General features: G+C 36.5%; 1 protein-coding gene and 1 pseudogene across 4 annotated transcripts; both read left to right on the plus strand.

Moving 5' to 3' along the window:
- Window positions 1-5,369: 5,369 nt before the first annotated feature.
- LOC126699111 (ethylene-responsive transcription factor-like protein At4g13040) lies at window positions 5,370-15,606 on the plus strand. Of its 4 annotated transcripts, none has more exons than XM_050396691.1 (7): window positions 5,370-5,682; window positions 7,464-7,582; window positions 7,858-7,985; window positions 9,344-9,419; window positions 13,000-13,180; window positions 14,742-14,863; window positions 14,957-15,606. In XM_050396691.1, exons 2-7 carry the CDS (start codon window positions 7,540-7,542, stop codon window positions 15,091-15,093), a joined length of 687 nt encoding a protein of 228 aa, XP_050252648.1. In that variant the 5' UTR covers window positions 5,370-5,682; window positions 7,464-7,539; the 3' UTR covers window positions 15,094-15,606. The 4 variants fall into 4 exon arrangements, with proteins under 4 accessions (XP_050252648.1, XP_050252649.1, XP_050252650.1 ...); XM_050396692.1 differs by having other exon boundaries at window positions 7,469-7,582; XM_050396693.1 differs by lacking the exon at window positions 5,370-5,682 and adding an exon at window positions 5,740-5,955 and having other exon boundaries at window positions 7,469-7,582.
- LOC126701211 (ethylene-responsive transcription factor-like protein At4g13040) overlaps window positions 10,413-22,483 on the plus strand; it is a 102,294-nt pseudogene continuing 90,223 nt past the window's right edge.

The following is a 22,483-nucleotide window of genomic DNA, read 5'->3' on the forward strand; positions in this document are numbered from 1 at the left end:
CCCACCATTCGAAACTATAGAAACTAGAAAATGATCAAAACCCAGTTGCCCAAATAGCATTTCAGAACAGCCCAAATTCTTAAACTCGGCTCCATGGCTAGAACTCAACGGGTGAGAGTAAGAGTGGCACGAAGAACAAGTACGAAACCCACTGATCCGAACTGGGTTTGTGGGAATTCGGGTGGAATGCGAAATGGGTCTGCGAGAAAACCCCATGAAACTGAAAGAGAGTAGGGATTTGCGGGTGAGTGATGCTGGGTTTGGAACCATTTGTTTCTATGAAAACTGAAGAAAAGCAAGAGTTGTGGGAAAGTTTGTGTGACTGTGCTGTGGGTTTTGAGGTTTTTTTTTTTCACTGGTATAGGATAGGAGTGCGGCTCTTGGGTTGAGGGAGGCAATGGGGTTAGGCTTTTAATTTTTTTTGGGTATGTTCTTCATGTTTAAAATTTGTGTGAATGGAGAGAGAAATAAATACCACTTTTTGATTTTGTTTCTCTTGCATTTTTGCTTTATTTTTTGTTTTGGGAGGAAAGAGACATAAAGTTCGAGCCACCGTGACGACATGAAACCACCGAGCCGGGACAGGTTGAAAAAGAGATCTAAAAACCACGAAGAATACGTTGATCTCACCACAAGTCTCTCTTCTTGAAAAGTTTATGAGTTTTGGGTGTTTTGATTCGCGTTATGTTGTGTTTTGGTGTTAAGAGGTGTTTTTGTAACGGCTGGGCTTGAGGTGGGTTACGGAGATTGACGGAAACATACCACAGGTGGGTTAAATGATACTTTTCAAACCACGGGTAAGCAAAGTGATTTTCGCCCTAACCACAGGTGGGTTATGTGTAATTATCCCTTGTTTTTTTGATAGGAACTGTGGATAGAGTTTTTTTTTTAATTTTTAAGTTATAAGAACGTGGGGTAGTTTTTCTTTTATATGAATATTTTTAATTTTTTGTTGATTTACTATTTTAACCCCATAGAATAATGACAAGTTAATTAAATTAGGGATATTTTTGACAGTAAAAAAGACAATAACTAACTTTCTGAATGCTCTTAAGATATAAAGATTAGAAAAATATATTTTGTATATGCTATTTCAAGAATGGTTACAAATACTATTCACTTCTTTTTGAGGACAAGCAGGATTGAGTTAGTGGTCTAGTTGTTTTTGGTAATTGACACCCATCGAATTAGGTTTCAATTCATATGTTACCATTAATGGTGAAGTAGCCCTCTTTTTTATGTAGGAGTGCCTTATTCTATCTATCAAAGTCCTTCTTTGTCTATAGCTCGGGTCAATCCCCCACAGTTTGCTTTGATTATCATCAAACAGTGACGTTCTGCATCAAGGGCTCTCACGTGAGCCATGCAACATTCCCAGGCAGGAACTGCTTAAGCTATTGATCTTTTGTTAATATGGAATCAATGCTTGTTTGGGTTCTCCTTAAATTTTGTTGTTTCAAGCTTTGACCATTTCAACTTTAAATCTTGGTCTCGTTTGTCTTGCTCCATGAGATCCACAACTTTCACTGTTAGTACATCCATACACTATTGTGGAATATGGGGTAACCGTGATCACAAAAGCTGAGGGCTTGGAGGCACAGGTGTATTTTATCTCTTCAAGACAATATTTGTCCTCACTCAAATGAGTTTGCTACGTGGTTACAAACAAATTTGACTCCAAGATTCTTTAAGAAACAAACTTGGAGAATCATAGGAATTTCTCTAAAGTGTGCAAAAATCTAGAGGGAAAAAAAAAAACTAATTATGGAGTCTATTTAAAAAAAATAAAGAATTGTCTTTGAAAAGACACACTTGAAAGGTTACTTTGGTTTATACAAACACTCTAAAACATTACATTGGTTTTTACTAACAGTTAAAGGGTGAAAAATCTTCATTTCTCTTGTTTTTATTGCAAAATTCTAAAGTATTGTCACTAATTGTAATTGTTTGGCTCGAGTGCGTATGAGCTCACTTGAATGGCTCTTGAGCAAGCACTTTGATAATGGACCAACGCTTAACCCCAAAATTTCACCTTTATGTTATATCTCACTCAAGCAATACTCAGCCGCCAAAATGAGAACTTTGTTTCCCGATTGGCACTTTGTCTTCGCTTAAGCAAGCTACTAAAACATAGTTTTTCATTTGTTTTAATTTTCTCATTTGTTTTACTGTCAAAGTAAGATCACACATTTATTAAAACCTACAATTGTATTACCTATATATGCAACAAACACTTGATAGTTATCCCTAACCAAACTCAAGTAGTTAGTCCTTATTATCTACAATCAAGAAACAAAAGAAGCACAACACTGTGGGTTGGCAATGGGGTAGGGTCAGGTTATGGGTGCATTGTTTCCACCATATGCCATATTCAAGATGGAAAAAACATAAGCGGGGTAAAGGTAGAGGTATATTGTCTTTCTTTAATGAGATGATATTAACATTGATGAGAGTAAGAAAAATGAGATAATAAATGAAAAGCCGCAAATGAGAGCATTGAAAAAACACACGAGTGTTTTAGAAAATAATAATAGGATATATAATAATGATAAATCATGTGTGTGGGGGGAGGGGAGGGGAGGGGGGTGGGGTGGGGTGGGGTAGGCGAGTGAGTAAGATCTGCCCTACTCCATCCTCTTTTTAAGGTTGAAGAAAATTCATATGAGTGCGATTGATTTGGATCGAGATGGGATTTAAACCTTATATTTCTATTTATGCTATTATTGGTTTCATTGTATCATTTGCTAACATTGGTAAGTAAGCCATAAATTGGAATATGATTGGATGGATTTTTATTGAGGTTTACTAATATGGTAACACATTAGGGTTGGGGTTGGCGGGACATTATCTACATACACTTCAGCTTATATGGCAGGCCGCCCATCCAATCACCATTTCGTCGGTGCCCATTGCCTCTTCTCTCACTCGCTACCAACCAGCTCACACTATTAATCATTTATCTAATCCTTTGTCTTGCCCTTCACAATTACTATTATACCCACTCTATCCTTCACCCGATATAAAAGTCAAATGAGTTAGATAACATGGTATTAACTCTCATACACGGCAGTTGGCACTTTGTGTTTTTGTTAAATGACAATTTTGCCCTTCTAGAGAAGTCATGGTTTTTGTCAAATATTCATAAATAAAACAAAATTGCCTTCTTGATGTGAACCAATTGACCCACCACAAGAAAAAAAAAATTGGTCTTATTTGGCTAACTAAAATAGAAATTTAATTAAATAAATATAAATATGCCTTGCGACATCTCAAAAGTTCTTTCATTTTAAATATATATTTCAATTAAAAGGCATCAGTCTCTCATAGATGCTAATTTTTTAAAATGGGAAATTGTTATTGTTAACTTTTGTGTATGTTGCTGATGATTAACTACGGCTAATCTTTATAGAGTAAGTTCAATCTTTGTCTTCTTCTTCTTATTTTTTGTGTGTAAATGAGATAGGTTCATATCAAACCCATGGAGCAAACATCTTCTATCTCACTATGAGCCTTTCATTTTATATGCTACCAAGTACTTTATGTGTCAATTTTAATTTCGTTCAAATACTTTGATTATTTTATAAGAAATAAAAATAAAAAAAGACACGTGGCAAGCTAAGATCAGAGAATAGAGGATTTTTATTTCGGACCCATGGAAATCCATTAGAGAAGGTTAGTTATTGAAAGTTGAGCGTTATTTTCTATCTAAATATCCAATCTTAGAGGTTAGGTTCCGTTTTCTTAGAAATACACATTCTCTTTCTATATATAAAGACCGTTTAGGCATGCTGTTATGAAAACTTGTGTGTTTTAAAATATGTGTTTTGAAAACGTGATATTTGTTTAAAATGAGCATTTTAGTATTGTTTATTTGAAACACAATTTTTAAAGTCTTTAAAAATGCGAGTTTAGGTTGCAAAAAGGCCTAACACACACACCCATATAACTAAAAACAAGTTGGAATTTTTTTTTCTCTCACTTTCTTTGTCTCTCTCTTATTCAAAAGATCGTTCACTGGGGTTCCACGTTATACCTTAGTTTTGGAAATGTAGATATTCATAGTGTTTTGGTAAATTATATCATCGAATATAATAAGTATAAGACAAGTCATACCAATCCTCTTCCATTTTCATATACAAATTCAATTCAATAAGGTATATTGATAAATATTTTTTCTTAAAATCCCTTCAATAATACTGTCTTCGAATTAAAACCGGCTTGTTATGATTATGGCTAAATGATTAAATATATCATTACTTAATAATTTAAACTTTTGGAATAATTAATAATTTATCATGATATGAGTGCAATTGATCTTGAGTTTGAATCATGCCTCCGCTCTACTTCCTATTTAACAAGTTAAACATTCTATTTGTTAGGTTCCACTTATTAAGAAAGAGTTTCGTCAATCATCAACACCAAAGGAATAAAATATTCCACCATTTTATTTATGCAAGATTTGAATGTGATATATATTTTATTTTGTTAGTCCGACGTATGTGGGGGATATGGAGGGCACACTGCAATACATCTGCCTTGTGCATGTGATGAACCATATTAAAGGTATATAGAGAGAGAGTTAAACAAATGTTTTGTTTGCACAGAGAAGGATTATTCTTGCTCTATTTGTTAGTTATTACTAGAAAAATATTATTGACTGTTTAATGGTTCTTAAAGATGAAAGTTGCCAGAACATACTCGATATATCATATGATTCATATCACAAATCACAATCACACTATATTTTGTAAATATCTCATGTGATACTTAGATAAATAAATCCATATGTAGATCTAATCCAATGATTAGGTGACTAGCTAGGAATAGGATTAATCCTACTTGCATAAAATTTCCACCAAAGACATTTTTTAGTCCATTAATTAAAGAAAACAGTAATGGAAGGAAACTGATTATTGTCTTAGTCAATTAATTAAAACAATCATTATCCTATCAAAAAATAAAAATAATTATGGAACTGATCTCAAGAGTTTCTTATATTATTATATCAATAATACCAGAGACACAACAAACTTTATAACTTTTAAAACAATATATTTATGCATGATTAGTGTAATCGCTTTTATATAAGATCATCTATGATGTCCTTTTTATGATACACCAATTAAAACAAATCATCTTAGCAATTGTATTAAAAAAAAAAAATGTGTATATAAACTTTTTGTTATTAACATGATCAAAAAAGAAAGGCCAAAAATCGAGAGGGACCCAAATGGTAAAAATGGAAGTGTATCCAAGTTAGCTAATGGTCTCATAGATATTTGGGAAGCTCTCTAAAAAGGGTAGCACTGGAAATCAACAAAACCCAACTAAAGTACACAGATGCATACGTTCCCCTACTCTTAATTCAACCTCTAAAAACCTTTCTCTCTCTCCACACCCCATTATACCACCTCCACCACCACCCTTTCTTTATTTCTTTCCTTCCATATACAATGGGAAGAAGAGATACATAAAAAAACAAAAGGTGGTGGTAGATAGATAGATGCATGAGATTGAGCCACAACAAAACATAAATAGTTGACATAAATAAAAAATCTCTCTTTTTCACATAAACCACCACCTTACCTTCTCTTCCTAAATTCTAATCCTTTTTGCCTTTGGCACCAGATTTTTCCTCACCAACCCTCTTTGATTCTCCTTGGGTTCCACGCTCCTCTTCAGGTATAATACAAAACAATGGTTTCCTTTTTCTAAAGTTCCTTGCTTTTGGTTGGAGTTAGTCCATGCTTGACTTGTCCAACTGGGTCTTTGCTCGTGAGCATTCTGCCCAGTTGACGCGCTTGACTCACTCACTGCAATGAAACGTTGCTTTTTTTACATGTTTTGGCTTTCTGGGTTTTCTTCAATCTTGTGTTTTTGGCTTTGTTCAAGAGGGGTGCTAGTGTTTGGAGAATTGGGTTTGTCTTTACTTTAACAACAACTCCAAGAAAGGTGGTAGGTTGGTGGGGTTGACTTTGGTTTATAAGGTCATAGATTAGGAAATTCTCTCAAGGAAATCTTTTATTGTTTGTTTTGGTTTCCTTAAATTCTAATCCCATGTCTTTTGATGAGTGTTTTAGGTGTTTGTGTCGGCATTTTTTTGTTTTTGGTTTTCTTGAACTTGTTTTATTATTTTTTGGGTTTGAAGCTTTGTTACCCTTCTGCTAACTTGTAATCGATACCAACTTCAGCAGCTCTGAAAGGGATAGTTTTTATGTGTTTGTACTGGTTTGTTATTATTCTAGTCCATATGAGATTGGAATTCGCAGTTGGGGTCATTGTCATTGTTTCACCTGCATTTAAATCGAAGCCAAGCTGGGTTTTTTTTTTTTTTAAATGAACCTTCCAGGGGAAATTACTGTTAATATTTTCATCAATGTCTTCCTGTTGTAGTATTGTAGTGTTGTTGAGTACTTGAGATATATCATCTGGGGCATTGTAAGTAAGTGCCTTAAATATCAACTTTCTGCCATTCCTTTATAGCTTGTTGAGTTGAATTCAGAAATTGTAGTTGATACTAGAGTTAACACTACAAGATAGCCATGGCTGATCTTTCATCCCACCGATCAATCATATATGTAATGATTTCTGAGAAATTGCCCTTAATCTTTGCTCATCCTGTTTGAGTGTTTCAACAATTACATGACAATTAAATCTGAAACATTTTCATAAGGAGGAGTAGAAAATGGGTGTTGTACGCACATCCTGCCAATAACAGCAATCGGGCTTGTAAAGAAGAATTACTCCTTCCTGTAGTAATTTATTTAGGTTCTCTCCTTAAGATTATCATGTATTCACTGTGATGCTTCAAATTGCCAATGCTATTAATCTTATCCTTGGCCATAGGCAAATTATTAATCAACTAATACTGCTGGTATAACACAATATGCATAATATGCATGGAGCATTTGATTGATGAGGAGATGAAAAATAAATAGAAACAAGGACTTATATATTGAGTTAGGCTTTCTGCTAGTTGAAGTTATTCAAGTTGGAAACTTGCTTTCAAACGAAATACTAGTAAGAGAAAATATGTAGGCAGAAGTCATTATATTCTCCCACTGTTTTTTTTTTTGGTTGTGTGTGTATGTTTTGTAATGAATTTGGAGGAAGCTGTCGTTTTGCCCAATTAAGCATATACAAAATGTCTTTGCATCCATTTCCACAAAAGTACATTGCTATACCACTCCAGCATCATAGAGTAAAAAATTCACATCATATGTTGACTATTTTTAAACTCAACTAATGTTGTTCTCTATACTTGTTTGTGACCCTTCATATTTTTATTTTTATTTTTTATATTTATTCATATTTATAATGTATAAGTGCTTATAAGTTGTAATAATTTCTTTAGAAAAGTTTTAATTAAATTCAAAGTGGTTCATCCTTATTAATAGTTGTCATTTTCAAGTATTTTTCCTTCTGAACTTGGTTTCATATTGTCATAATTTCTCTGCCTTAAGTGTAGGAGCTTGGTGATATATGAGAAGGGCCGTCCAGATAACTGTTGTGCATTAATTGGAATATCTGAATCAAACTATGGTGAGCTTACGAAGACGCAAGCTTCTGGGACTATGCTCTGGTAAGTCTTTATTGAAAATGTACTACATTGGAATGATTAAGTGCTTCTGTTGAATTCACCCTATACAGTTTGTCCCAACTCAGACTAACTAGCATGATATTTCATTTCAATTCATAGTTAGCATGATTTTTTATTAGAGTTTAAATATAAATACAATTTTCTTTCTTTGTGTTGCTGCTTCTAAATACATTTACATTCTGATGAAATAGAGAAGTAAATAACAGTTTTAGTGTAATATAATTTGTTTATTCACCAAAGTTGATTGGCCTCTGCAGGGAAAAGTTCATTCATAGCTCCACTTCCTAGGTTTTTCAATGGAATTACTCCTGAAATTTCTACTCATAATTCCAATCATGTCAGAGTGCATCCAGTGGCTCCAGCTAATGTAAACCAGCCAGTGGGGGTAAGAATTCAAGCCCTTATTTATTTAGTCACATGCATCATTTGTTTAAAAGAAAAAAAAAAGTCACATGCATGAGATAGAGGCTAGAGCATTGAGGTTGTTGTTGTTGGTCTGCCTTGATACGAGTTTTTCTTCTCAATCTGTGCTATGTCTTGTAGATTTTGTCTGAAGTTTGTGTTATATACACCACAGGGGAATTTGTATTGCTGTCCACAAAAAAAACCACACGGAAATTTCATTGCGTAGTTACTTCCACCGTAATTTTATGCACTGCGTATTAGTTTTATCACACTGCCTTGGTTACTTATATAAATGTTTTTGGATTATTGAAGCAAAACGATTAGTTCTGGAAGTAAGGTATTCCAACCTCCAACCCAAAAGAAATTAGAAATGAAAAGAATTTAACGTAGAAGAACTTACTCTGCAGCTTGATGACTTGGTTGGTAAAATTATAAGGATTTTCTGAATTAGGCAAAAAATGTACCGAAGTGATATGGAAAAGAATTCAGTAATTATAATATCTCCATTTGCATCTAATTCTTGAATAAGTACAATAAATGCATCATTCCATAATAAATTTGGCTATCTTTAAGGAAGTGAGCTCTGAGAAGGAATCTATTGTTTTTTTTTTTTGGGGGGGGGGGGGGGGGGGGGGAGGAGTAAGATGGAATAGGATCATCATAAGTGCTACGTTGCCATTCCCCCATTAGTTAGCTGAATGAAAGTTAAGGATCTTTTTCATCATTAAGATTTACTCCTTCATTAAATATAAATGGAAAGATTTAGGCAGTAATGATTATATTTCCTCTCTTGTATTTGTGCATAGTATGCAATGTTATGGATTGCTTCCGTCTGTTAAGTAAGTAGTAAGGTACCATAGTACATATTCAGGATATGATGAATCCACCACAGGCTCTTGGCAAGTCCATTGTGGGCTGGAATTCTGTTTTAGCAAAAATTTTCCTCTGTATAACATTTTTTTTAGATAGGATTGTCACAGCGCCGTTGTTTAGTTGTCAAAAATAAAAAGGTTTGGTATTTCAATGCCCTAGACTTGGTTTTCCACCCATGTCATTAGTTCCTAATTACTTTGACCTAGAAGGTAAACAGAGGCGTGTTTTTGAATTATCTATTTTCTGTATATGGAAATTTATAATCCACCCTTTCTTGCTATCTCTGGTGGAATAAATTGGCATGTAATAATCAGATATTCAATTATACATTCTTTATAATCAACGTCTTGAAAAAATTCAGGCACATTAATTTCTATATAAATGATATAATTGCTAACGAGTAAGCTGTATATATCCAATATGCATACTACAAACTTACATTTTACCTTATTTGAATTTTCCCAGAATAGAATAGGACCTGGATCTTCAAATGGATCTGGTTCAAGCTCATCAAAAGAGCAGCCCATTCAACCAGTTGCAGGTTTGTTGGTTCTGCAAATTATGTGTTGTATATATGCTTAGTTAACTATGTCAAAGTGGACTTAAAATTGTTCATTCATGGCCTCTACAGGGGCATCAGTATGTTGCACTTTTCTTTCAAATTTTCTTTGATAATCTATTAAATGGTCATGCTGAATGCCTAACAGACACAAAAACTTCTTCTTCTTTTTTTAAATTTTATTTTTCAAATAATTTGGTTATGATCATGGTTTTAAAAACTGGAACAGTCAAAGAACCAGAAAAGAGTCTGATCTGGTTTTTAAAACCATGGTTATGATATGTTGGGGGAAAAGTATACACCCAAAGGATCTGAGACAAGGATAGACATAATGGAGAAGGTAGGTGATACAAGTCACGCAACAAGGAAAAAAAATGGGCACATAGAATTATTATAGAACAAGATGAAATTGGTATAGTTTGACAAGGTTTTGAATTCTGTTCTGTTCCGGTCGGAACTGCCGCAATTTTCCATTACCGAGCTTAGATTGGTGCAAAAGGCCCCTCTGTTCCGTAACTTCCCAAATGCAGGACTATTCCGGCCTGTACCAGTGCTCCTGCCCAGATTCCGGCATTCCTGACCGAAATGAATTTGTGGGTAAATATGACAGATTGTGAGAAAAAATGAGATTAGCATGGTGAGAAAAATACAATAAATAAAAAGAAGAAGATGGGAACATAGATTCAGAGAGTCACAGTGAGATTCTGAGAATGAAAAACAATTATGAGCCCATTGATGTCGTGCTTAATCTGTCAAATGGAGAGGAACTTGTTTTGTGACGGAGAAGCTCGCATTGATAATAACAGTTATGTCTCAAACTTTCTCTTTTGAAGGTCTGCCTGCCTACTTCAAAGTTCAAACTGAGAGAGCAAAGTGAGATGAGAAGAAGTAAAATACAAAGAGGGAAATGAGATCAGATGAGAGAAGTCAATATGTTGTAGGAGTTGGAACTTGGAAATTTCTTGGAAGGTTCGTTGTTTACAAATGCCCCCAACATCTATGTTTACTTATGAAATAACCAAACTTGCCTTTTCTTAATAATTAATCCAATCACTTTATTAGGAATTTTTCTAAAACTCTATATTAAATTCATTAATGTATATAATTTAAATTTAATAATATAGAATAGCCATTAAAAAAAATTAACAATAGTAGTAGTAGTAGTAGTAATAATAATAATAATAAGTAATACATTTTTAATAATGATGTATATATATATACACACTGTGCATAATCCTGAAACGGTGCACCAGTACACACCAGTACTAGAACATTTCGTTCTAGTAACCAATCCAAAACACTCTCCGGAACGGAATTCAAAACTTGACTACCTTCATAAAAAATCCTCCTTTTGAACTCTTCAAATCCCTTTCGTTTGCAAAAGTGTCAGTACAATTTTTAGTAGTATTTAATGATTGCGGTGTGCGTTCATTCTTTGGGTAAAAAGTTCAAGGATCTCCTAGACCAAGGTTTAATATAATCTCAACATTTTTATGAGTTTTTATTTTTTATTTTTAAATGTACTTATTTTTTAGATGAGGGAATTAGCCATACTTCACATCCAAAGAGCATGCATGCTTTTAATCTTTTCTCAACCCATATGCTCTCTTTCTGTTTTTTTCCTTTGCAACTCCTAGTTGAATATCTCTTTCGAAGAAACTGAGCATTTGTTCATTAATTTTTTACGGCTTTTGCTTGCTCACTTTTGCCACAATTTGGACATCGCTACTATCCTTTAGATATGCCTCAAGATTGGAATCCCAATCTTTGCATTATTGTAAAAGATTGTTTAACACCAACTGAATAGCTCTTCTTTTGGGGATATAACATCAAGATACAACAATATCGTATGCTGTCATCATATAAAGCTGTTTAATCATCGTAGCAGTCTTTTAATGTAAAATATTAGAAACTAGTAATTTCCTCTCAAATGGTCATCCTCATTTTACAAGTATCAAATGGTGAATTTGATGTATTTATCTGTAGTTCTAGACGATATCTTTTATGAACTTAGTCACATTATATTTGTCATGAAAGACATATCATCAGGAACTTGATCCTGTTTAATCAGGCACTATCGAGGAAATTGTTTTGGCGTTATGCTTTGGAGAGAGGCTTTATGGAGAGGGGTGGTGGGTAAAAAATATGGTAGCATGTGGGGGCTAGTGTTCTATAAGGACAGGTTGGGGAAATTTTTTCACTGTATTAGTTTTGAGGTGGGTGTGGGCTTTATGGTCAAATTCTAGCATGATTCATGTTGTGGTGATCAAAATTTGGAGGATTTTCCAGAATTATTTCATATTTTCATATTGTGAGTAATAAGGAGGCTTCAATGTTAGACTACTTGCAAAACTCTGATGACAACATCGTCTGGGACATTACTTTTTTCAGAACAGTGCAAGCTTTGGAGCTGGATTCCCTAACATCTTTCATGGATCTAATTCACTCTACCAAACTGGGAAGAAGTGGTGAGGATAAATTATGTTGGAACCCATCTAAATGCAGAGTATTTGAAGTTGAATCGTACTCAAGAGTGTTACATCCTACAGGAGGTTTGTCTTTCTCTCAGAAAAGTATTTGGATGCCCAAAGTCCCAACTAGAGTGGCTTTCATTTTATGGACAGTAGCACTGGGGAGAATCCTAACTACGGATAACCTGAGGAAACAAAGGAATAAAGTTGTTGATTGGTGTTGTATGTGCCAGACAAGTAGAGAAACTACAGAAAATTTGCTTCTTCATTGTGACATTGCCAGCGAACTATAAAATATGGTTTTCAGTCTCTTTGGGGTCTAATGGATTATGCCTTGTGGTGTCGTTGAGCTTTAAGCAAGTTGGCCGGGCCAGTTGGTCAACATCAATAGTATAGAGATTTGGAAGGCAATCCCTTGTTGTCTAATGTGGTGCGTTTGGAGAGAGAGAAATGCTAGGAGCATTGAAGGGTGTGAAATATCTGTTTTATACCTGAAACTTTTATTCTTCAAATCTTTATTTTAGTGAATGAATGTTTCAGAATTTTTTTTCTTTGTCAATTTACTTAGATGGTTGTAATTTTAGATCTTAATTGTTGGTGTATCTCTTGTATACTTCCCATGTACATGGATTAAGCCCCTTTTGTGCTTTTTAATGAATTGTTTACTTATAAAAAAATGCCATATGAATTTTCAGGAAAATGCTATATTGTTTAAGAATTTAGTGCTTTATTTTTCTTACTGTAAACTGCTTCTTTCCGTGATAAATTCATAAAGATTTATACCTCATAATTATGAAAATTTGACAATTTGGAAATATTGGTTCATGGATAATTATAGATTTTGGAGGATTATCATTACAAAAATCACGCAATGACATAGATCCAATATTGCACATGTTGCATGTGTGAGTGAACCGAGATGATCAGTCCGATCTGAGTTTGGCCCTGTGCATTATAGCATCCTGGCATGTGAGATGCTTATATGATCTGAGTTTGGCCCTTTATTTGTAAACTTTTGGGTGCAAAATATAGGAGTTTTTGCGCATGCTGTACTTTTGACTTATGTTACTGCCGGATTTTTCTATTTGTAGGGCCACCAATTAAACGCAGAAAGCGACACAGGAGAAAGCATTTTCAAAACCAAGAACCATGTCTCATGAGAGGTGTCTATTTCAAAAATATGAAATGGCAGGCAGCAATAAAAGTTGATAAGAAACAAATTCACTTGGGAACTGTTGGTTCGCAAGAAGAGGCTGCCCGTTTGTATGACAGGTAGTTCTCTGAATTCATCTTTTTTTTTTTTCTTTTTTTCTTTCTTTTTTTCTTTTTTTTTTTTAATTGAAAAAGGGGTAGGAGAGGCGATGAAAGGTGGCTCCCCTACCTGAGCATGGCCATATTGTTATTTGCAGGAAGCCTAATAATAGTAAAGTAATTTTTCTCAGTTAGGAACAAGATGGTATCGTTTCAGAATCCTTTTTTGTACCTCACCTCATCTTGCTGAAGTTGTCTATATTTTCTACTTGTCAATGAAATTTTGTCATGTTAGCAACATGGCTGAAAGTATCAGTCTCATTCTTAAAACTTCCTTTCTCAACTTATTGATCAGTTGATAAAAAATTTGTAGTTAACGTGAGTTGTGGCCTGTCAACTAGTAGGGTTCAGTGACTTATGGTAATGTCAAAAATAGTTAGTGATATATTTTCCTTACTAGGCATCATTTTGGCCTTTACAATTCAATGGAGCTCATGGTGACAAAAATTAAAGGAGTCCACTAGATCAATTACTAATGTGTCTCACTTATTCTATTTACTTGTTGCCTGTATATTTTTCTAGTTTCTGTGCAAACTATTATTATGAGTTTTTATTTACCTAATATTTCATTTGGAAATACAAATATTAAAAAGATGTAGATGTATTTAGAGCTTTTGTTGCTTATGAGAAGTGCAAAAGGTATCTGAGGAGTGCTAGTGTCCAATGAATAGTATCAAACTTCTTGAGGGAGATGTGAGTCTTTCATAGGCCATCACAAGTCAGAAAACCATGACCCCTTCTTGTGCAATTAGCTGAACAAATCTCAAGTCTTTATTGTTTTATTGGTCTTTGTTGCACTTCCACTCAACTCAATTATGCCTGAATACCATTTACATTGGGGTCAGCTCTATGGAACCTTATCAAATGGTTGGAATACTTGTTGCATGTTTGCCTTAAACCTAAACCTATTGATTCCTTTGTATATTTTAAGTGATTTTCTATAAGAAGTTAATCTACCTTTTCAATTATTGTTGCTAGACAAATGCCAGTTGATGTGAGCTGAAAACTGAAAAATATGAAAAAAGAGTCTCCAATAATAATCATAGAATTTTTATTTTTATTTTTCTTTCTATTTTCTAACCGAAGTTGGTTAATGAGCTCCTCTCACTGACTAAAGAGATTAAACCTATGTATGCCTGTTTTCCCTTTTCTTTGGACAAAACATAAAGGAAATCTGTGTTGACTGAGATATCCATTAAGAGAAAAGGAACTAGGTACATTGAGTACCTTCCCTCATCACATTAGCATTGTACAAACACCCTTGAAATTATCATTCAACAACTCCAAGGCAAAAATATGTTACTTATTTCTCTCGCTCACAAATCATTCAAGCAGAAACACCAGTTTTCTCATGTAATCAACTATTACATATTAATGGTGGTCTTTGCCATTTTCATGTGTGCTAAAATCTATAGGCTAAGAGGAAAATGAGATAATTTGTTACTGATGATTTGGGTAAGCATTATCTGTAAAAATTGATTAACGTATGTTTAAACTTATTATTCCCTTTGTTTATATCCAGAGCTGCTTTCATGTGCGGAAGGGAACCTAACTTTGAGCTTTCTGAGGAGGAGAAGCAAGAACTTCGGAAATTCAATTGGGAAGACTTCTTGGCAATAACTCGTCATGCCATTACTAGTAAAAGTAATCTTTCCTTACTAGGCTTTGTCATAATTATCTTGAAGTGTATGTCCCTTGGATCTTGAATTGGTTTCCTTACTGTATAAAAAATTTCAGAACACAAGAGAAGGCTTGGGGCAGGATCACAGAGGAGGTCTGAGTCTCCGTTGCAGAACAGCGACTGGGATGTCAAGCAAGAAGTCAATGGCCATTCGACTTCAGAAGATATGGAGCCAGACACATCTGCCTCTTGAAAACCACAATCAAGAACATCACCGAATTTTCTAGTTCTAACAGTAAAGTTCTAGCTGATAGGCTCCAATTTTTGTTTTATAAAGGCCCACTCTAGGGTCAATCATGGTAGATTTCATTGTCTCATGGTAAGCAAATTCTTCTTGCTTTAAACCAATAAAGAATTCCATATTGGATGCATCATAGTCATTAATCAGCATCATCTTCAGTTGGATGAACCCGTGCGCAGATTTAATCCTTTTTCCTGAAGTTGAAGCTTAAACTACATTCAAACTCATTATAAGCTGTTCATGTAGGAAAAGCTTCTTGAGAAATTTGGTAGAGTAGTTACTATTGGCAGTAATTTATCTGCTATTTACATCATTGTATACTGAATTCATGCACTACCAATAGCGGTATGCAATTATTAACTAATATAATTTATAGATCAATGTGTGCTGATGTGAACATTCCATCTGGCTGATGATCAGTAATGGAAAGAAAGCTGCAACATGGAATTTCATAATTAGACTCTATTGCAGTGTACTCTATTGTTACAAGCTATTGTGTTTAATTGGCCCAATTTTATCTGATGTCCCTGAAGGAACCGGTGGCTTATGACAATTGAGGGATTTTGAGGGGGAGGTGAAGAGGGAGGACTTAGTGGAGATGGCTCATGGTAATCAAATGTTTTCTTTAGAAGAAAAAAAAATAGTTTTTTTAAAAATAGCAACCAAACAGGCAACTAATGCACCCTGTACTTAAAAAATAGCATCCAGGTTCAAATCCAATACTCTCAAATATTGATGTATAAAGAATCAAAAACAAAAAATGTAGAAAAGAAATAGGTAAAATCATATATCTAATATGATAATTGTAAAATGTAACCGGATGCAAGCTCTTTGAAAAATAGATATGCTCCATAAAAGATGCATAATTGCCCCATGCCCATTGTGTTGTGTACAAGAGATGTTAAGGAATTTTGGACCAGGCAAACCCAATGAGACTGGGCCCAGTCCAATCTTTTAGCAAGAGTCCCTTGGTTTCCTATATGTGATTGTCCATAACTTCTAATTACTACCCATGTCAAAATCTATAAATATGGTGTAGTGTTAGTGTGTTACCAATGTGAATTAGAGCATCTCTAATGGTGTAGTTAAATGCATAAAAATCTCTATAATAGAGAATGACACCATAAAAATAGTCTCTAATGGACTTTCTATACCCATAATTTTTTTTGACTCATGAACAGTAGCTCATCAAGTCTGATGGGTTACTATTCATTCTTCAAATGTTTTTTTTTTTTTCTATTATAATAATTAGGTATTGAATAAAAAATGTTGGAAGATGTGTAATTGTTAAAAAATAAATAAATAATGAATGAAGAAATAATATTTAAATGAGATAGATAATGAGATAGAGAATCTGTTGGAAAGTGTATTTAAAAAAGTGGGTAACTAAAAGGTAAAAGTTATTGTTTATTTTCCAAACAGTACAAAAATTTGCCTAATCTGTTGGATATGCTCTTACAGTATGTAAATATAAGGGGGAAAATCATTCATCTTTCTCTCTCTGATTCTCTATAGATTTTTGTGTTTTTACTGAAGTAGCAATCAAAACCTCAAACAAAGATATGGATTTGTTGTTAATAATTTGATACAACAATTATGTAGATTCTAGAGGTTAGTATTTGTCTTCTTTCATTATCAAAAATGAAGGTTAGATATGTAGGATTTATAGCATCTCCAATGGCTTTTTTAAAGCCAATTTTAGAGCATTAACACCCCAAAAACCCACTTCAATAGCTTCTCTATCTCTATTTTTTAGAGTAGAGTTACTAAAGTGCTTCTCTATAAGTAGAGAACATTGTAGCTTTTACTATTCATCCTTCAAATGTTTTTTTCTATTATAATAATCAGATATTGAATAAAAAAGTGTTGGAAGATATGTAGTTGTTAAAAAAATAAAAATAAATAATGAATGAAGAAATAATATTTAAATGAGATAGAGAATAGGATTGAAAATCTGTTGGAAAGTATATTTATAATAGTGGGTAGCTAAAAGGTAAAGTCATTATTCTTTCTCCAAATAGTACAAAAATTTGGAGAATCTACTGGAGATGCTCTAGTAGGAGGATTTGCACTTGGCAATTCAATCCACGCACCATATTGAACTTTGTCAGCCAAAATGCATTCTAGCTATAATGCCTATGCCTATGTTGAATTAAAGCTATTGAGTAAATTGAAAAAATTTGCCTTTGCCAATGCTACGAGCACTCAGGCACTCCAATCCAAATCCATTTTTTAAACAAATCGACCGGCACTATATCTATAAATCAATAAATTTTTTTTAAAAAAAACCCCTACATCCAGTTTTGTATCACTAATAAAAAAATTTTGCAAAATATTACCGTGCTCAATAACAATATAAATTGTAACTCTCTCTCTTTCTCTTAATAATCACAAGCCGAATTGGCTTTACGGGATTTGGTTGCGAGTCAGAATGGCAATGAGACAAGTATGGGGTGAGTTTTCTATTCCTAGTCCCAATCCTAGCAAGCACCCATCTCATTCATATAATTTTAAAAGTAATAAATTAAACCATGAAATTTCAAAAAATAATAAATTAAATTTTATAATTTTAAAAGTAAAAAAATAAACTCTAAAGTTCAAAAGAGTAATAAAAATTTAATCCCTAACCTATATCAAACCGTAAATTTTGTTCCACTTAAATGGTTAAGTCTAAATTATTATTTTTTAAATTATATGATTTAATTTTACTTTAACTATGGGGGGTTTAATTTTTCCAAATATTTGTTTGTGTGTTTTATATTTGTGCATTTTTACATACTTAATGAGCATCTACAACATGTTAGTAAAAGTTTCGCTCAAATTATAAATCCAAAATTCATTTTTTCTTTTCTTTTTTTTTCAGAAAAAAAAAACATTATCAAACAAAACTACTTACCATTTGGAGTGTTAATCTAACCCACCAATCAGACAAAACTAATCAAATCTAACTCAACATGATGCTTTGGCTTGGTTTTTCGTGGGTTGGTGGGTTAATTTGGGTTCTAATGTTTTGTTAGCCTTAAGTTGGGTTGGGTTTAGGTCAATTGTTTTTTCAACTCAACCCATAAATATATAAGTTCATTTTAAAGAGTAAGGAATTGCCACAAACAAGGTTGTTGCACTTGCTGCATAATGGTATATATGTCAAAAAAATTAAAGTAACACCTGTCAGTTACCAATTTAATGAATAACGTCTATTAACCTCTTAACTTATTTCTCTCACACGAAGTCAAACTCCTCCTCTCTCTTCAAGACCCCATAAATGTACTCCTTTCTCTCTCTTCTTCCTCCTTCTCAAAGACCCAGGCCCAAAAAACCAAATAAAAATAAAAATTTCTCTCTATCTCTTCAAAAATAATTGATTGTTTATGATGCTTAATCCCAATGAATGGAGCAAAGGGTCACATTTCATAAGATGCTACCTAAAACCCAAAGCCTCCATGGCCGAAACACAGGTAATCGAAGCTCCATGGCTGATGGCTCCACCACAAACCAGCATGGCCGAACCTTCAAGAGCTCACCCACACCGGTGGTGGTCTTCTCCTCTTCCTCTGTTTTTATTTTCGGTCTATTTTTCTATGTATGGCTGAAAAAGCTCTACATTTGCTTGGTTGGTTGTGGGTTTAAGAATTTGGTATTTTGTTTGAGGATTTGAAAGGTGGAGGTTCTTGTTTTGGGCATGGATTTTTTTTTTTTCAAAATTAATCTGAAGATGATAAAATATAGAGCCTGATGGGCCTACCTTAATGGGCCTGACGGATCGGAACTGTTGGGCCTGTGTAAAGATGATCCCATGCGCTTTGAAGGCCCATCGCTGACAGACATGGTAAGGGCCCATGATCCGAAGTCCCTATCGCCTAGAAAAGCCCTAAGATCCAAAAAGGGAAATCCTTGCTCACCACGCTCAGAGGAATTTGTATTAGAGTCCCACATGGAAAAGATTTGGAAACCAATAAGAAAAGTCAACCCTTTATCACTATAAAAGGCCTAACCCCCTCAGAAATCGAGGTACGCTTTAATTGACCCTCTCTAACGCTCTAAGTACACAGAAGAATTCTAACTTGACCGTCGGAGAGTGTTCGGCCGGCACCACACCGGTGCTCTCTGAAGGACTTCTTTCGATTGCTTCTGTTGTGCAGGTTCGCTTCGAGTCACGAGTACGGTGTGACCCATTGGTGACAATTTTCGTCGTCATCAGTTGGCGCCGTCTGTGGGAAATCCCGTAGCACATTATCGCTTCCTAGACAAAAGAGTTACATGGTACTCACACGCTCGATGGCAACCACTAACGACGCTCAAGGAGAGGAAGCCCCTACGACTGCCCTCGAGAGACAGGTCAGGACGCTCGTCGCAGCCGTGGAGTGCCTCACCAAACAAAACCACGACTTAGAAGAGCAGCTGAACCAAAAGAGTGCGACGGTTAATATCCAAGGAGCAGATCAAGAAGGGACCAGTGCTGAAAGGAGAAATCATGACGGACCACAGGAGAGTAACGCCCCGAGCAGACCAGTGCGACGGGACACTAGCATCCCTTCAGTGACGGATACAGCTCCACAACCCATCATCGCGGAGATGCAGGCGATGAAGGAACAGATGGAAGTGCTGATGAATGCTCTCAAGGGGCGAGTGTCCAGTGATCTTGACGACCTTGTCAACCGGACTGACTCGCCATTTACGGCAACCGTCAATTCCTTCCCCCTGCCGAGTAAGTTCCGCATGCCAAGTATGGATAGTTATGACGGAATCAAGGACCCTCTCGATCACCTAGAGACCTTCAAGACCCTGATGCACCTTCAGGGAGTGGCAGACGCAATTATGTGTAGGGCATTCCCTACAACCTTGAAGGGCGCAGCAAGGATTTGGTTCAGCCGGCTAGCACCAAACTCCATCGGCACCTTCAAGGAGCTGAGCGCTCAATTCACTACGCACTTCATCGGAGGACATCGGTATAAGAAATCCACGGCTTGTTTAATGAATATCAAGCAGAGGGAGGAGGAGACGTTACGGGCCTACATATCACGCTTCAATAAAGAAGCGCTCTCGATCGACGAAGCCGACGACAAGATATTGGTGGCAGCGTTCACGAACGGGCTGAAGGGGGGTAAGTTTTTGTTCTCCCTATACAAAAACGACCCAAAGACCATGTCAGAGGTGCTTTACAGGGCCACCAAGTATATGAACGCTGAAGACGCACTATTAGCCCGAGAAGATAGACCCAAGAAAAGAGACAGACAAGAGGATCCCCGACAGGACCAGGGGCGGAAGAAAGGATGGATGGGAGATCGGAGGGAGGAGAGACGTCCAAAACCCATGGGCGGAAGGTTCACAAGTTTCACCCCGTTGACTGCTCCGATAGACCAAGTCCTAATGCAGATTAAGGACGAAGGATCCCTGACGTTTCCGGGAAAGCTGAAGAGTGATCCCGACAAAAGGTCCAGAGACAAATATTGTCGTTTCCACCGTGACCATGGTCACGACACGGCCGATTGCTACGACTTGAAGCAACAAATCGAAGCCCTTATCCGACAAGGGAAGCTGAAGAAGTTCGTCAGCAAGGAGAGAACGGATCAACCCCCACAAGAACAACACCCCCGTCAAGAAAACGAGCGACCAAGGCCCCCATTAGGGGACATAAGGATGATAATTGGAGGAACAGCTGCGGCCGGATCGTCAAAAAAGGCTCGCAAAACATACCTTCGGATGGTACAGAATGTACAGTTGGCGGGTACAGTGCCAAAGATGGCAAGAAGGGAAGGCCCCATTATCGGGTTCTCGGAAGAGGATGCACGGCGCCTACACCATCCACATGACGATGCCCTCGTCGTCAGCTTGTGGGTAGGCGACTACAATATGCACCGAGTGTTGGTCGACAACGGCAGTTCGGCTGATATCTTGTACTATCCGGCGTTCCAGCAAATGAGGATTGACAAGGAGCAGCTAATACCGACAAACGCCCCGCTCGTTGGTTTCGGAGGGAGTAGGATATTCCCTTTGGGCGCGGTCACGTTATCGGTGACAGTAGGAGATTACCCCCAACAAATCACCAAGGACGTAACATTCTTGGTGGTCGATTGCTCGTCCGCCTACAATGCTATTATTGGACGACCCACGCTCAACTCGTGGAAGGCGGCAACATCAACTTACCACCTGATGATCAAGTTCCCAACGGAGTATGGGGTAGGAGAGCTACGCGGAAGTCAAATTGCCGCACGAGAATGCTACGTAGCTATGATGGAGGTGGAAGACCAAATCCAGGCCTTGAACATAGAAGAACACCGAACGACGGCAGAACCTACAGAGAAGCTAGAGGAGATAACACTCGACAGTTCCAATCCAGACCGAACAACCAAGATCGGAACGCTTGCCAAACCCGCAATCCGTCAAGAGCTCGTAGCTTTCTTGAGGAGCAATAAGGATGTGTTCGCCTGGAGCCATGACGATATGCCAGGAATCGATCCCTCGGTAATGGTACATAAGTTGAATGTGTTGCCCTCGTTTCCACCCGTCCGACAAAAGAAGAGAGTGTTCGCCCCAGAACGAGACCAAGCAATAGCGAAAGAGGTCCGCAAACTCCAAGAGGCAAGCTTCATCAGGGAAGTCTACTATCCCGATTGGCTGGCGAATGTGGTAATGGTGAAGAAAGCGAGCGGCAAATGGCGGATGTGCGTGGACTTCACCGATCTTAACAAAGCATGCCCCAAAGATAGCTATCCCCTTCCAAGGGTCGACGTCCTAGTAGACTCGACGGCTCAACACCAATTACTAAGCTTCATGGACGCTTTCTCGGGTTATAACCAGATCCGCATGCACGAGGCCGATCAGGAGAAGACTTCGTTTATAACCAGTCAAGGACTCTTCTGTTACAAAGTAATGCCATTCGGCCTGAAGAATGCAGGGGCAACATACCAAAGACTAATGAACAAGATGTTCGCACAGCAAATCGGGAGGAACGTCCAAGTCTATGTTGACGACATGCTGGTGAAGAGCCGGAAGGACGAAGACCACTTGGAAGATCTCAAGGAAACATTCGGCACGCTTCGATCCTACAACATGAAACTCAATCCGGGAAAGTGCGCATTCGGCGTAACGGCAGGCAAATTCCTAGGATTCATGGTATCTCAAAGAGGGATTGAGGCTAACCCGGACAAAATCCGAGCCATAATGGAGATGGCCCCCCCCGAGAAACGTGAAGGAAGTACAAAGCCTTAACGGCAAGGTAGCGGCATTGAATAGATTCGTGTCGAGAGCGACGGACAAGTGTTTACCCTTCTTTCGAACATTGAAAAAGTCATTCGAGTGGACGGACGAGTGTCAGCGAGCCTTCGAGGAGTTAAAAGCTTAT

This window comes from Quercus robur, chromosome 9 (assembly GCF_932294415.1).
Source record: "Quercus robur chromosome 9, dhQueRobu3.1, whole genome shotgun sequence".
NCBI lineage: Eukaryota > Viridiplantae > Streptophyta > Magnoliopsida > Fagales > Fagaceae > Quercus > Quercus robur.

Bases quoted from the DNA above. Each gene is read 5' to 3' on its own strand.
- LOC126699111 (XM_050396691.1), top strand. From the start codon at position 7,540: ATGGTGAGCTTACGAAGACGCAAGCTTCTGGGACTATGCTCTG. The intron at 7,986-9,343 runs GTAAGAATTCAA...GAATTTTCCCAG, and splicing joins ATGTAAACCAGCCAGTGGGG to AATAGAATAGGACCTGGATC. The intron at 9,420-12,999 runs GTTTGTTGGTTC...TTCTATTTGTAG, and splicing joins GCCCATTCAACCAGTTGCAG to GGCCACCAATTAAACGCAGA.